This window comes from Narcine bancroftii, chromosome 3, assembly GCF_036971445.1.
Source record: "Narcine bancroftii isolate sNarBan1 chromosome 3, sNarBan1.hap1, whole genome shotgun sequence".
NCBI classification, from domain to species: Eukaryota; Metazoa; Chordata; class Chondrichthyes; order Torpediniformes; family Narcinidae; genus Narcine; species Narcine bancroftii.
Genome location: NC_091471.1, coordinates 224,401,000 through 224,417,474, shown reverse-complemented (window position 1 = coordinate 224,417,474; position 16,475 = coordinate 224,401,000). Strand labels below are relative to the sequence as shown.

Sequence of the window (16,475 nt, the reverse complement as noted above, 5' to 3'; positions counted from 1 at the left end):
CCAAACACTTTAAAAGTAATAAAGTGGTACATGAGGATTGGATTTTCTTAAAATCTATTATTTTATAATGGAATTCAAAACCATTTACTTCGTAGATTTCAATTTTCCAATCCCCATCTTTAAGCAACTTATCGGAAACCGGGCATTACACATGATTTTTTGTTTAAATCACCTTTTGATATCACTCTGTGTTCACAAATTTTAGTTGCACAAATGTCCACATTCAGCATTTCTCTAAGCAACTAATTGCTCCCAATGTTGTTCAAAGCAAACTGGGTTTTGAGTCTTATCGTGAGTTAACCCCTCATTCAACATCAATAACATGCCCCTACCTCTTCACCTTTCCCAAGGCCCTGTCGTCAGTTGATCGCCCCAAGTTGGCTTGGCAGCCACTGTGTAAAATGGACTCCTGACACCACAGAGACGACTCGGAGGGGTTTGCTGTCCATCAGGGCGTTAACATGATCTGCCGCCGGTGCAACCTGAGAGCTGGCCAGGCCAGAATGTGCATGCTTGTTGCCTCGCTTTTGGGTGAAAAGCATTGTCCACCCCCCTTCCTTCTACACACACATACACTGTGAAATGCAACTCATTGCTGGGGTGCCCTGGGGGGGGGGGGTGGGGGGGGTAAGGTGGCAGGCGCACGCCGCGCGGCAGTGTTCAGCATGCAGCAGCGAACACCACACCCCCTCCCCTCTCTCAATCCATCATCATTCCCCACACTCCTCCGCCACCGCTCCCCGCACGCCACCCAGTGGCGCCGGAGAGCCCAGCCAGCTACCCCCTCCTCCTATCGCCCCCGAGCGCGCACCCAGCTGCCTGGGTGGCGGAGACGGTGGGCAGGGGCACGAGCCGCCACCAACAGCGACCTCCCACTGGCCAATGGCGAGCGCCAGCAGGCTGAGTGCGCGGGTGGTGGCCCGCGAGGGGAGGGGACAGGGACGGGGATGCACGCGTCATTGGACAGATTGTCTCCACCAAACAAAGTGCCTGCCACTTACGCCCGGGCCCAGATGCAACTCCCTCTCGCTCTCTCTCTCTGCGGCTCCGCGCCTTGGGTTTTTTTTGCATCGACAACGCAACATCACCGTCACTTTCACCAGCGATGCCACTGCGCTGACAAGCACCGAGCCAGAGCGCTGCGTCCACAGCTGCTGCTCCAACCTCCATCACATCCTCCTCCTGCACCCACCCCTCCCCCCCATAATAAAGAGCAAAGACAGAGCGAGAGAGAGGGAGGGAGAGACCTTAAAAAAAAACAAATCGCGGCGTTTTGCTGGTGAGTGTTTACTTTTTGTTGTTGTTTTCTCTGCTCCCTAAACGATCTGCTGGGGATGGAAATAAATGCATATTCATGACAGGGGCTTTTACATATAGATATTGGACGCCCCAAGCGACCTCAATCAAGCATCTGTAAAATGTGTCCGTAGAAAATGTTGCATGTTGGCTTTTGATTTTGCTCTTTCCATCTGGAGAAAAGCGCTGCTCGTCCAGGTAAGGCGGAGGGGGTCCCTCCCGAGTGTGGTCGGGGGGCTTTGGTCGAGGAGCAGGAGCCTCGCGGCACCGCTCGGTCCCAAGTTCGGAGAGACCACGACCGGCTTGCGGGTTGTCCAGTGTTGCTGGGCAGTGAAGCCTCCACACGGCTAATGCCAGTTGGTTATCATTTAGAATAGGTTGCCTTCTGGCGTTCAATGCTAGAGGGCTTAAAAAAAACATCCCTGCAAGGAAAACCATCTAGTTTGCACGGAAGGCGAGAAATGGGCGAAGGGGATTATATTTGCCTTGAACTTCCCGGCTTTCGTGGTCTGATACTTTGACTATAATCGATGTAATTGCATTAATCTTTAACGCTCCTCCAATTAAACGTGTTTTAACATATTGAAGTGTGCGTATAATATTCGATTCAGTTACAAAGTATCCAACACATGATGAAAGGCGACGCAGGTCTGTTTGTTTGAAAATCGTCCAAGTTAGAAACGTGTGAATTCTGAGCTTCTGGTATAGGCAACGATGTCGGGATGTGTGTCCCGGGACATTGGCCCTGAACTCGTTGAAATGTTGCGAAGATAACTGGTGATGCAAAACTAACCCCCTCCCCCCACCGCTACCCCGTTCAATTCAGATTTCACAAGCCACGTTTGACCGAATCTCTCCCTGGGTCGAACAAGGTAAACTGGGATTCATTCTCAGCCATAAATAACCATGTCGAGGTAAAATAATTAACTCTGCATGCTGCTTTTAATTAAAGTCTCAGAGGGAAAGCGGTGTATTATGGTAATGAGCAGAGCGGACGAAGAAGACATACGTTCTTCCTTGTAGAAAAAGATCTAAAGGTTATCTGACATCAAATGACTGCACGCTTTCCATTTATTTCATTTGCACTTCCAGACACCGGAACGGTGTGGTTTGATGCTTACTGATGAATGGTCTCGGCAGCATTCAGCCAAAATAACGCACCGAACTGGGAGCAAGGCAGGTAACGATCTCACCTCATTGTCCCAGGGCACACGCAGATTTTGGAAGCAGTTGGATCATCTTAAGTGCATGGAGGAGGATATCATTTGTAACATCGAAGCTGTTTATGACAAAATACGGGCGAAAAAAAAGTAAACTAAAAGGCGAAATAAGGGAAATCAAACTGGTTTATCAAATTAGGGGCATTTTAGCAGTAAAAGATTGACATTTGTAGAAAGGATCCGAGTTTTCTGCTATCCCGGAGGTATTAGACTGATTCTTGTTTGTTTGCTCAATTAATGCATGTTGTCAAATATTTTAATGGAGTCTCATAATATCTTTGGCCAATAATCAGGAATGAATTGGGAACCAGGACTGGTAATTATGTCGCGGTTAAGCATCTTGCTGCTTCCGTCTCCTGATGTACTGAGGTGACCTTTTCATCTAATTTTCTCCAAGACCAAGCCTCGACGATGGAAGAGTCAAATGCTTTCAAGGGGCTTTGGGAGAGCGATGCCAGCAGAGCCGTCCACCAGTGTCTGACCGACATTTTCACCAGCGTTTATACAACCTGTGACATTCCAGAAAATGCCCTTTTTGGGCCCTGCGTACTGAGCCACACGTCTCTGTACGACAGCATCGCTTTCATTGCGCTGAAGTCCACCGACAAAAGGACGGTGCCCTACATCTTAAGGGTAGGATTCATTTTATTTCTCTGTGTTTATTGCACGCTCTACTTGATCTGTATCGCCAACTAAACATTCTTTTTTAAAAAATCTGTTTTTTAAAATCACCAATTACCCACATTGTACTTCCTTGATTTTATACTTAAGCATCGTTTCCATATAATTCTCCAAGACTTTTTCTACATGGAGCCGCTCCTTTGATTTCTGAGTATATGAGCGAGTTCTTCCTTTAGGGTCGCACGTTTCCTCATTACAGTTTTGAATATCATGCCCAGGAAAGGTGGCTGATTGGGGGAGAGAGGTGGCCGGGTGTCGACACAGGGCTGTCGGGGGTAGTGGGTTAATGGAGGGGAGCTGTGGGTTGGGCGGGCCAGAGAGACTGCAAGTTCTAAAGTATGGAAGCGCGCAGATGACGCCCAAGCCTCGCCTGTCCTTTAGACCTTGGACTTTCTGAAGTGCTACAAAAGACTGACTGATCATAAGTACCTGGAAGGAGCCTGTCACTTGCAGCGCCCCCACCCCCACACACACTTTTGAACAATGTTTTCTTGGCGACTAATCGGCATGCTGTCTGACACAGCGCTATTTGATATATATGTGTCAATGAGTGAGCACGATGGGATCCCGTAAAGTTTATGGGTCGCGAATCTGTCCTCGATTTAGTCCTAATACGACGCTTCATTTTTTTTTAATAGTGCGTAGTAAATCTCTATTGTGATGTTCAAACGCCTTTGCAGCATTCAACAATATACAGGTTCATTAAATAATAAATTGTACCATGTGATATCCAGAAACCGTCAATAAATGACGAGGTTGATTTATGTTTTGTGGAAATGTGCGGTGAGACATGGTGTAAATTGGATTATTGCTAATTGGCATGTATTCATCATACACGTGGGCTCACATTTGCTGCAGGTGGATACATCATCGGCAAACAGCTCCTCCGAAGGCTTAATGTGGCTCAGACTCGTCCAGTCGGCCAGGGATAAAGGAGAGCAGAACCTCGAAGCCTATGTAAAGAACGGCCAGTTGTTTTATCGGTCTCTTCGGCGGATAGACAAAGACGAGGAATTACTTGTGTGGTATGGGAAAGAACTGTTGGAGCTTCTCCTTCTCAGCAACATCAGAGCCCAAGCCAAAATGAATGGTGAGCTGAGCTGGCTAAAAATCCATTGATGTTGCCTTGCGCGCACACACACGCAAGAGCAAACACACATCACAATGGATTTCCATTGTATTCAACGCGTCTGAAGTCATTTGAGTCTCTTTCCATTGGTTCTTTAAAGATGATCCAATTTTTAATGACATTTCTAAAATAATACTTGTTCAAACTTTACATGTGGCTTAGAAACAAAAAAAACCTGCCGACGGAGCCGTGGAGACGTGGGTTAATTGGATAGAGAGCTTCGAATTATTTACAGTGGGGGGGGGGGGGGTTTCCCAAGAAGATTAAATTGTGGTTAGATACGCAGGCAAAATCTAATGGAATAAACATGGATACATGTATAGGCTGTGTGATGCGGGACTATGTCAATGTAATTATTATAATGACGCATTAGTTATCGCGTATATGAAATATTTAAAAAGCGTGGTTTTAACATTCTGACTTAAATCTGTTAGCGCTGGAACACGAGTGGCTTGAAGGAGTGAGCAATCTCATTCTTATGTTCTTCATTCACACAGGATCCTCGCCATTCACATGTCTGGACTGCAGCCAGAGGTTTCAATGTGAATATCCCTTTCTTGCCCATTTGAGATTCCGGTGTCAGAAGCGAATGGGTTGCATTGCCTCGGATGAGAACGTTAAAAGCAGCGGAGACGGCGACCACCTGGCTGCCGTGGAACCAAGTGCTAAATTCGGCCGATCGGAACGCCAATCAGCCTTTTCCAATGTAGAGAACAACAAACCCACCACAGATTTCCACAATCTTGCCAGGGACATGGAAAATCCAAGAGAATGTGTCAAGAACCGGCGGGAATCTGAAAGCATGAATGAAAATAAAAGAAAGTACGAGGAAGTGGAAAAGAATGATAGTTTGGTGCACAGTACAAAAGTGGCAGGTAGATCCCTGCCCATCACCCCAAGAGAAAAGCTTCCCTGTCCTTCCCAACACTTCAGAGGGAGCTATTTTAGTTTGCGAGAAAATGGAAGGCTGATGACAACATCCAGCTCAGAGTCGACAGGTGTCAAACAGAGCGCCTTCAACGAAGTGAAGAGAACTTCACTTAATCTTAAACAGACGCCAAAGGATCACGCTCCCGATATAGACAAGAAGAATGGCATCGCGGCGAACAGCAGCCCTTCGGAGAAGCCGATGGACGTTGACATTAAGTCTGTTCTGACTGAAACGCAAGTCCCTTCTTGTCTCGACAACATTGCCATGGGTAGCGCGTTTAGGAGCGTTTCGCAGCTTTGTGCAACCGAGGAGAGGAAGAGTGCGTTCTCCCAGCCAGCCAGATCGTTTGGACAGTTGCCTCCACTCTTGGTATCCCAAAAGGTGATCCCCGGCTTAGAGTGCCATCCTGGTGTGGGTGATTCTGGCAGACTTTATCAGGCGAATGCCTTGGCTGCAAAGCTCCAAAGCGCAGACGTTAACGGCAATTGCAATATGCAAGGAGGTCTGGCCAAACAAAGTCCTTTCGTGTATGCCACTGCCTTCTGGCCCAAGGCTGCTGGGCCCATTCAGTTGCAAGTTCCATCTGCACTGACCCTTCTTCCCCCTTCCTTCACCTCCTTTTGCTTACCAGCACAAAACTGGTGTGCCAAATGCAACGCTTCTTTCAGAATGACATCAGATTTAGTGTACCACATGAGATCTCACCACAAAAAAGAATATGCCATGGAACCTTTAGTGAAAAGAAGAAGAGAAGAAAAGCTTAAATGTCCTATTTGCAACGAATCCTTTAGGGAACGCCATCATCTTTCTCGGCATATGACGTCTCATAACTGAACTCCATGTCATTTTGTAGTAGGGAAGGGAAGGGACTTCCATGATGACACTTTACATTTTGTAATTACAAAAGACAGTTATACAAATACATTTTGCCATAAGTTTATTTCGGTTTTTAGGCGCTTATGGTAGCTTGGCAGAGGAATATATGATATTATCATATTTAAGGACAGAATTTTATTTTAGATAAATAAAAGGATAAAAAATGGATTTTGGTTTATTGACTTCATTAACGCATTTCACTGTCAACACGAGCGGATTATCGGGAGGAAATGCTAAAACGGGTGGCAGGAAAGATGCATGTAAAAAAAAACCCGTAAAATTATAAACATCAAATGCAGGTGGGGCCATGCGGAATATACGTTGTTTTTGTAATTATTTTCGTTTAAAAATGAAATGTACTATTTTGTGGCAGTGTAAAGAAGTCTGAATAGTTATTGTGTTTCTCAATCTTGGCGAAATCTATGAATCTTGATAGTTTATCTGGTCATTTTGGCTGGCTGCAACAATAAATAGATTTATTTTTACTTGACCAAATGTACGTGTACATGGAATCATTTACATTTGCTACTAGAATCAGGTTAACTCACTGGTACCCACAATTAACATGTATAGTTTCTACACATATACTGTCGTTTTGCAATCTAGTTAAGCCCATTTAAAAGTTGATGGCCGTAAAATAAATGAGCCAGGGCGTCAAATACCCTGGTGAAGTGCGCATGAACCACCACATAGTCTTACAAACACTAAAGGCGCGGACTAAAGGACAGCTGCCGAATGTCTTTTCAAGTCTATCTTAATTCTATTTCGGAAAAAAAAACCCCGAAGCTGAGCTTGAAATAGATCGAGCACTCGCGAATTGCTGGTTTTTTTTTTAAAGTATGCAAAGACTAAACCTGGTTCAAACCTAAAGAAGTAGTATTATGTTCTCTGATGAATATAAAGAATCCACGAGTGAACCGATCAAAGGAATTGGAGTCCAGTGAACTTCGAACGTTCTACCGCTTTAGATCTGCACTGCCCTTCCCATCTCTCTTGCCCCTAATCTCTCTCTCTCTCTCTCACACACACACAGACAGACACACACACACACACCCACACACACACATACACAAATGACATATCTTGCTGTCTGGACGAGACACCAGAACCTTTGATTGATACGAATGGTGCAAGTTAACCTTTGGGACGGATGAAGAAGATAACAAGAAGTTTAACAGAGAGTGCAATATATTTTTAGACAACAAACTGTCGTTTTTTGAATCTTCAATACGGAAACTACACCATAGAAACATCTATTTGATTAACAGATTCAAAAGATCCTTCCCAATCTTAGAACTAACACAAAGCTGGAGATACTCAGCAGGTCAAATAAATACATAGCTAATGTTTCGAGTTTCAGCTCTTCACCGAAGTTATAATACGTTGGTTATGTGTCTATCTTTGCCACGTAAAGTACACTGTTTGAGTTTCTCCAGCATTTTGTATTTTTACTTCATTCACTGTGTCTGTAGACTTTTGTGTTTTACTTTTTTTCCTTTCTAACTTAATCATTTTCTTGGATTTTTTTTAAATTTCTGCAAATAAAACATGATTTAATCAATTTATTCACGGCATTTTTTTTTGCCACGTTTTCAGTTTCAGTAATTGTTTTTGAAATTACCGTTTTTTTTTTAAAAAAAACTCGGCGATAGTTGTTTTGGAAAGGTGAATGGACGTAGCTCAATCCGAGATGTAAAACTCTAAAACTTTAACAATCTGAATCTAAACAAGAAATAAACTTTACAAGTAGAAATCGGTGGGGGTGGGTGTCCGTTAGGAGAAGGGGGACGTTGTTCTGAACTGGAGAGCAACAGTGAGTTGGATAACTTTCTGCCGAGTAAGAGAATGGGGAAGATGGGAACGGTTACATTACAGGGTACCCATTACAGAGTATTTTTAATGGATTTTACACTCGTTGGAAAACGATGACAATATTGCGTGAAAAAGGGATGATTTCACAGTCAGCGAGAATTTTAGCAGTTTCCAGGCAAACATTATTCAAGCATCAAATACAAGAACAGGGTTTCAAGTTCTTTTATGTAATTATCAAAGGCTGGGAAAAAATAGAACATTGAATTAAAAATTACTATTGCCTGAGCGAATACCTCGTGGAAGTAGCTTTATTGCTCGTTGGGAATAATCCAGTCGAATTTCAAAACTTGCAAGGCTCTATTCCGTAAATTTACTGACTTACAGAAAAAAAAGATTTAATTCAATGCACAATTATTTATATGAAAACAAAAGCCTTACTTAAAAAAAAGTCTCTATTTATATCCAATTATCTATCCCTCTCACAAATAGCAAGTGGGGTGCATATATAATACTCGCGTCGTGGACACACAACCAATGTTATTTAAGCATATCAGTTAAACAGAAACTGACATTAGAAAGGACAGAACTTGACTTAGGATTGTAGGTCTGTGTCAGTTTCACGCGGTCTCCACGCCATTTTGACATTACATAAATTATAAATCCAATGTGATTTTTTTTTGGTTTTATTTATACCATTGCTTAAAAAAAATCTAAACTCCTGCAAATAATACTCTCCCTTGAAGAAAACAATTAATGTATAATTCCAACAGAAGTCCAGAAGCACAGATAAGGTTTTACCATACTGGTCTAAATGCATTCTGAATAATGCGTATTGTCCAATAAATCATCATTTCTGTAATGAAGTTAAAATGATTTAGAGCACTCCAGTGAAAATTAAAATCCTATTACAGATAAAGCCAACGTACCTTTTAATTAAAATCATTAATTTATGAGTTGTTTGGTGGGGTACTTCAGGTGTATTCGAGAACTGAGGTAAAATGCCTTCTGAAGAGGTTTAACCATTTCTAATCACTCTACAGAACAAGTAAGTGGCTACTTTCGGAGTTCACGCTGCCACAGAGTGTGCTTCTGTCTTGATCCAAAAAGCACATATCCATGTTCTATATTTTTTTACGCCAGGACATTGGTATTCATAATTAGTTCTTAATTTAGCAGTGCAGTGACGTACTTTTACGTGTTTCTGTATATGTAGGGATTCGCTGTGTGTGTGTGTGTTTTGAATTAAAGCTAAAAGCAAATTGAGAAGCATAGCAATTCAAATGTCAAGTAAATGCTTCAGCAACAGATATCTCATAGACTTCACGTGTGGCAGCACATGATTTCAGCAGTGGGGCCAGCTACCTATCATAATGTTATAAATACCGCCATTCTTAATTGTTATTGTTTGTGGTAAATGTTTGTACTTTCCATTTAAAAAAATATTTAAATTAAAACCACGTAACAATATTTCAAACTTAATCCAAATACATGTGGTATTTTATTAAAAAAAGTTTTAAAAAAACTCCTACGAACCCCCCACCGCCCACCCCAACCCCCTACAAACTAAAATAACAGGAGTTATTTTAAATATATAAATATTTATAGAGACCTATAAGTGAAAGGGAATGTTCGAGCTTCATTTAAATTTTAATGCTAACAGTTTGCAAATGTAGGCTCCATGTTTGTACTTTTCTCCATTGCACTTTAATAATTATATATGATCTTCACCTAACATTTATCGCGCGATTCTTTACGTTTCTTATAATGCAGCAGTCATCAAGTGCCCATAGTGGATTGACACGGGGACATCAAACATTGGAGCACTAGCTTTCAGTATTGGATCCCACCCTTCTGCATGGCTCATAAAATTAGATAACATTACATTATGTATGTAGCAAAGCCTTGTAAGGTCCAACTATTCAAGCCAACCGCCAAGTTCCTTGAACTATTTGGTCGGTTTGGACCAGCGAAGCAGAAGGACCTGTTTCCGTGCTTTAAGGGTCTGTGGATTCCATCTCATGTGCAACCCCCAAAAATGCATCATCACATTTAACTCAACCAGCTCACGTGATAGAACGTTCCATCTTCTCACCACTCTCTGGTGGCGAGATCCATCCTGATAAGGTTGAAATCACACGATCATTTTGTGAACTCACTCTATTGTTTCTGTATGTTTTGAGTTAAGTGGGTGCACCCAGAATTCCAGTTCAAGACAAGATTGACATTACCTCTCTACAATTTAGCCCGCAGTCCCTCAAATAGACGGCTGTACTCGATTGACCGTCCTTCTAGTGGTCTGTGCATGAGCTCCGTCTGGATTCACACCTATCGCAAATCGACATGGATTTCCTTTAGCAATCCTCCCTGGCGTCATTGTAACACACCATATGAAATCTATTTAGCAATTCCATCCCCTTTGTGCACCTTTTAGTGAGCTTTTGGAATTTGTTTTAATCCTTACAATTGACCACTTTAATGTCATTCGCGCATTTTGGGAGCCGTGTTTTTGATTCCAGTGTCTATAGGCCCTTTTATAGAGAGAAAAAAAAGTGCGACAGTAAAGGCGGATAATCTGCGCCTTTACGTTGCTGAACCTTCCTCCATAAATCCGCCGCGCGAGGCTCCAAGACGCCGAATCCGATCCTTCCTCAGGCTGGTGGAGCGCTCCATCAATGTGCTGCCGCTGCGGGCGGCTGGCTTGGGGCGGGCTGAACACGTCGCCAGCCTGAGCCAGAGGAGCGCGCATTTTAAAACCCTGACTGAATGCGTGCCACGGGAGGTAGTTCTTATAACCGGTCCTAGAGTTCACAGTAAGAGCATGAGTTTTAATTGGGGAGATGCAGAGATCAGGGTGCTCCTCGACCTCAAGGCTCAGTAAAGGATGGACCTCCCGTTGAAAGGCTGGCCAGTGGACTTTCTGCATGTGGTCACAACTGTAACCAAGATTAAGCGCCTCAGAAAGAAGTGTCATGGTGTGATGGACCACAATAGGAGTGGCAGTGGACGTTTGGAGTGGCAATATTTTGATCTTTGTGGGCGTGGGCGCTCAGCAAGAGCCTTGAGCCTTGGACGTCCTGGTTCCCCCGACCTCATCCCTGAGTTACCTCAAGCTACATCCGGCAGGTCACATTGCAAGTGGTCTGGAAGCCAGAAGCACATGGAAGGAGAAATCATAGCCAACGGCAAGGAACGATGGTCATAGGAGGAGCCAGGTCATCATTCATTTTGGATTATGTGCACCATTTCTGCTAATGACCCCCCTCTTTGGCTATGTTTCCCAGAACCCCGGCCTAAGAGAAAGCGTCGGAGGTTGACAAAGGCTCAGCTTGTCTCTAAAGCGTTGGAGAACACGTTGGTGACCTTGGAGAAGGAGGACGCCGAGAGGGATCGCCTGCTTGCTGAGGTGCAGAGGGGTCATGAGAGAGCGAAGCTTGCGGAACTGAGGGAAGAGGAGGGTGCATCACTGCAGGTTGAAAGCACAGCAAATGGCGTCCTTGCTGCGTGATCTCGGTGAGAAAATGGACTGGCGGGCTACCATTTTCCAAAAAAACACGGCCTCTCGACTCGAGGATCCCCTCCCACCGCATCAACCCCACCCACAGCAACGCCCATGCATTCATTATGTTCCTAAGTAAACTGTGAACAGCGTGTTCTCATCGACGCCCACGGGATTCCACTTCCCAATTTCTGCCAGTCTAACCATTAACTGTTACTTTCTGTCTTTAGACCAGCTATTATTATTTATGTCAAGTACGACAGTTATACACAATTTGTAAGCTAGGGGCAATACCCACAGAAAAATCCGTTCAAACGAATGGATAACTTTGAAAGGCCAATCAACCCCACTATATTCTCATTGATAACAAATGTATGTGATCTTCGCAGATACATTAATTAAAAAGTTCACTCACAGATTCCACAACCTTACCACAGGTTAGCAGCGAAACACAAATTGGCCAACCGGTGGGTATCTCTCTTTAAAAAAGAACAAGGAATCGCCGATCTGCTTCTATGCTAAATCAGGTCCTGTCCTCGCTAATGGGTATAAATTTTCATAAAATTGTCGCGTTATGAAGTGCTTGCACGAAGCAGTCTTTGTATCACGCGCCTTTTGTCCTTCAAATACATTGCTTGATGGAATTGAACGTCAATTATTTCCGCTTCTTGTTACCACCACGGTTCTAAAACGAAAAATCCCCAGGGAGAGAACCGGACGATCTCATTTTTTTGGTACCCAATCTCAAACTTATTGAGACCAATCGAACGTGGCAGTGTCGGGGTTTCGGTTCGAAGTTAGGATCAGCCAGTAAAATACATTTAGACACTTCCGGTTGAACTAACTTGCAGTTTGTTGCCATATTTGGCAACAAACTCACTCCAATGATTCCGATAAAATCAAAGCGGGTGAAGCGGTATCTCCATGAAATCGAAACATCAATAAAGTGCATATGACGCGTTCCAACTAATTGAACGGAATCATGTTTTAGAATTCAATGGTTATCAAATACAAATCTTGCAAAGTTTCATTGTTTCCTACAAAATCTTAATTTTAAAATGTTATATTTAATATTTTTTAATTTTGTGTTTCAACATGATGCTCTCAAGCCTGACTTTCAAAGTGCGAAGGGTAGCCCGCTTTAGCTTATTTGGAGATGGTGTCCAAATCAAAACAAAGAACAAGTTTAAAACTAAGTTCTCTTTCCTCACTGCTGGTCTAAAATTTGCGTCAAAACAAAGAGCACAGTTAGAAAAAAATCAACAGATCATTTCTGCAATGAAGGGTAACTGAGCTTTAATTAAATGTGGACTCTTGACACGAATTCCCAGTTAACAAAACTGTGTGGTTATTTTGGAGGAAAGGGGACTGGAGGCTGTGAGATTTGGCGACATTCGATGTGGTAGACAATGCAATGTGGCAGTTAAGTGGTCTCTTTGGACCAACTCGGATTGAAATGAACACATTGATGGCTGTATAATGTTTCACTCACCGCAGATCAAAGCACCTGTTCGCTTCAGTATATCATGCTTGAAACTACCCCCTTCTTTTAATGGACAAACAAGAGAGTGTAGCCACACACACACACACACACAAAACAACCCTCGAACTGGCTGCGCCTCAAACAACTGAATTTTTAAATAACTATACTTTACAATGTTAAAAATTAACGGTTGGGAAATGCGTTTGGATTTATTCTCTAATAGCACAACATTCTTACATGAAACGCGAGCACCCGGTTGTCAACCCCCCCCCCCCCCCCCCCCCCAGCATCAACCATCCTTGGAGTCCAGCCGGAATATATTTCCAAAAGTAGCTAAACAGCGACCCCCAGCTTTCAAGAATGTGCAAATCAGGTACGAAGCATCGCAGCGTTTTGGAAGTGTTGCACTGCACACCTCAAGTTCATGTCAAGTTCTATTCTTAGTACTTTGTTTTATCCTCAAAACTTTTAGTGATCAACATTTCTGTCAGCGACAACTCACACATCACACCACTCAAAGACGCATTCTTCTACCCTTGGAAATAAATGGCCAACCCCACTCACTCTCCTCTTACCTATTTAGTTAGAATATGAATGATGGCCTACCAGAGCTAAGAGATCCAATTTAATCCACATCTGACCAATAGTATAGAGCGGATGAATAAACATCATACTTTTGACACTGGAAAACTCTCCCATCACTCGTATTGACAAAGTGAACCAAGTTCTTCGTCAAACACCCACATCGGTAAAAACAATCCTTGAAATAATAATGGGGTTTTTAATTGACTTCGTAGCAGTAATTCATTTCGCAAAAGCCAAAAGGGACCGGGATTTCCATGCCCGCCTGATCTAAGGCAGACAATCCTGAATTTGCTTGACCATGAATGGACAACTCTCCGGGCTGCAATCTGACATTCAAGCCTACATGGTTATCAAGGAGGGAGCATGATCTTGCACCAATTGGTCATTGCAATTCGTAAAGATTTTGCTTCAGCTTTGAGATGCTTCTCCACGCTTTAAGATATAAAGAGGAAGGGAACAGCTGCGGGAGGTAGAGGCAGCAGATTTCCAACAACCTTTTTAACTTAAAAGAATGCTTAAGAATCCATCAAATGTTCATTTATTTTGTTTAAGTTTTGATTCATTTCGAAAAAGATTTTGTAGTGTTTTAAAAAACCTTCAACAAATTGTGCAACTTTCTTGGATGTTTTATTATACGTGTAAATATGCTTTACTTTTCCAGGCGGTTCAGATTTTGTTTGACGGCTGTTTCCGTCGAATGTCGTGTGAGTTTTTAAAAAATTAATAGGGGCCCAACACAATGCTGCAGGGTATCCCCGTAAGGTGGGGGGGGGGAGACCTGTCAAGAGTTTGTCCACATCCATGCAGGGAGAACGGCTTGAAGACAAGTCAGCCCTTTCCGAATCAAGGTGGTGAGGGCCATTGACTTGGAATTAATAGAAAAAACACACAAATGCTGGAGAAACTCAGCAGGTCACACGGTGTCTTCATGTAGCAAAGGTGAAGTTACAACACCAACGTTTAGGTCCTGAGCCCTTCATCAAGGTGTGGGGTCAGACCTGAAACGTTGATGATGTATCTTCAACTTTGCTAGATAAAGGCACCGTTTGACCTACTGAGTTTCTCCAGCATTTATGTATTTTTTCATTTAACTACGGTGTGGATGGAATCCTGTGTTTTACCCTGGAATTAATAAAAGCACACCCAGCAACAGGACAATTGTGCATGAGGAGGGTGCAGACGGCACAGGGGTGACACCTTCAGAGGGTGTAACAACAAAATGACTGTCTATAAAATTTTTGTGCAGTGTTTCAATAGAAATTTATTATAACAATATCCCTGTAGTTAGTTATAACAACAAAAACATTTTTGTTAGGCCCTGCTTACATGTATCAATATACCTACCAGTCTAAAGATACTGATTTACTTTTTGAACCTTCTAATGAGCTCTTGTCAGAGCTGTCAATATTACCCAATTACAATGACGCTTCAAATCCCGTGGGTTCGTCTGCACGCGCTACAAGCTAGCGCTGTTGTTTTTGTTGCTGCTGGTGTTTTTATAGTTGCTGCTTTTGTCAAATGTTCTGGTGTTTTAGCTACAATATTGTGATAATTAGTATTCGTGAACCGAGATCAGTAACTTTTTGGAGAATGAAGTAGTAATTAATTTTTAAAAATTTTGAATTCTATTGTTTTCTTATCAAATGTTCACTTTAATCGCATGAAAATGCATTAAGGCTGTGTGTATGATATTGTCATTTAAAGGTGTAATTTCAATTTTGTTCATTGTTTACCTCACTGCTTTTGCCATCACGTTCAATGATTATATGGGAATTATGATTTACAAGTAACATTAGTACAAATGCATTATGAAGGATTCTGTATAGTCTGGTATGGGAGAGGTAACACCATTAGTTACCGCATTGGGTAACTCCAATCCTCGTGACACCACTGCAACTGTGTTCAGCTTTAAAATGAACTCAGCACTAATGAGAAAAATAATTAGTTTCCATAATAACCTTAGAACCTTTGAAGATGTTTCACAATGTTTTGCAATTTTTGTAAAGAGGGCAAATTAAATATCTGCACATCTGTAGCCAGCAGAATATCAAGGGCAGGTCCGATTATTTGATAATTATGTTTGCTCAGGTGAAATATCACTTCAAATACAAGGACGACTGTCCTATTGTTTTTCAGACAATGCCCTTGGTGTGCTTTATGCCTTCCTGGGAGACAAAGCAGTTCTGAGTTTAGTGCCTCATCTGAGGGATCATGGTGCTGCTGTAGAAGTTCCTATCCAAACAGTTGTTCTTTGTTTCCCAACAATGTCAGGACAACTAGAATATGCATTTTGCTGACCTTACTAACTTAGAAATGATCTGAAACATTGATCATTTTATTTTGTGTTTCAAATTGGGGATCATTCCTGTACAAACAGAAATGAGCTCAATATCAAGTAACAGGTCAAGAAAATCACTGCATTTCCATTTCTGAAACAGCTGCTGTGGCACTGAAGTTCAAGTGCCTCTTTATTTCTCAATCCCAAGATTTAACTAAGGTGAGAGTTTCATTAATAGGTTTTCATATTGAACTGTATCAATTTTCTTTTCTGAAAGTCAAAATAAGTACACCACAAAGGTTCACAGATAAATTGTGGACAATATTTTTCTTCTTCAATTCCATATTGACTCTGGTTAACTAAATTGATATTGTGCAAAATATTCCTGTGAAGTTATGATGGCACTGAACAAGTTTCAAGGATTATTAATGCTGTGAGGAAGGACAATTCAGTTATTTTTAAACCTCAGGAAATTAATGACCAATTTTTATCATTTTATCAGAAATTATATGCTTCTGAAGGAGTGCGAAATGATGGTTCTATTGAAGCTTTTTTGTCAGAGTTAAATTTACCAATATTGAAGGAGGAGGATGTGAGAAAGTTGGATTCTCCTTTAATGGATTTAGAAATAAAGGATGTTATTCAACAAATGCCTAATGGGAAATCACCAGGAGATGATGGGTTCACT

The 16,475-nt window shown here is 42.2% G+C and overlaps 1 protein-coding gene across 5 annotated transcripts; it reads left to right on the top strand.

Annotated features, from left to right (window-relative positions):
• Window positions 1-986: 986 nt before the first annotated feature.
• prdm8b (PR domain containing 8b) lies at window positions 987-6,299 on the top strand. 5 transcript variants are annotated; one of them, XM_069926729.1, is made up of 6 exons: window positions 987-1,279; window positions 1,378-1,494; window positions 2,389-2,476; window positions 2,914-3,149; window positions 4,056-4,287; window positions 4,824-6,299. In XM_069926729.1, exons 2-6 carry the CDS (start codon window positions 1,441-1,443, stop codon window positions 6,089-6,091), a joined length of 1,878 nt encoding a protein of 625 aa, XP_069782830.1. In that variant the 5' UTR covers window positions 987-1,279; window positions 1,378-1,440; the 3' UTR covers window positions 6,092-6,299. The 5 variants fall into 5 exon arrangements, with proteins under 5 accessions (XP_069782830.1, XP_069782831.1, XP_069782834.1 ...); XM_069926730.1 differs by lacking the exon at window positions 1,378-1,494; XM_069926733.1 differs by lacking the exons at window positions 1,378-1,494; window positions 2,389-2,476.
• The last annotated feature ends 10,176 nt before the right edge of the window (window positions 6,300-16,475 follow it).

Excerpts from the sequence above, each read along its gene's own strand:
- prdm8b (XM_069926729.1), top strand. The coding sequence starts at position 1,441 with ATGTTGGCTTTTGATTTTGCTCTTTCCATCTGGAGAAAAGCGCTGCTC. Across the intron at positions 1,495-2,388 it reads GAAAAGCGCTGCTCGTCCAG|ACACCGGAACGGTGTGGTTT; the intron begins GTAAGGCGGAGG and ends TTGCACTTCCAG. Across the intron at positions 4,288-4,823 it reads AGCCCAAGCCAAAATGAATG|GATCCTCGCCATTCACATGT; the intron begins GTGAGCTGAGCT and ends TCATTCACACAG.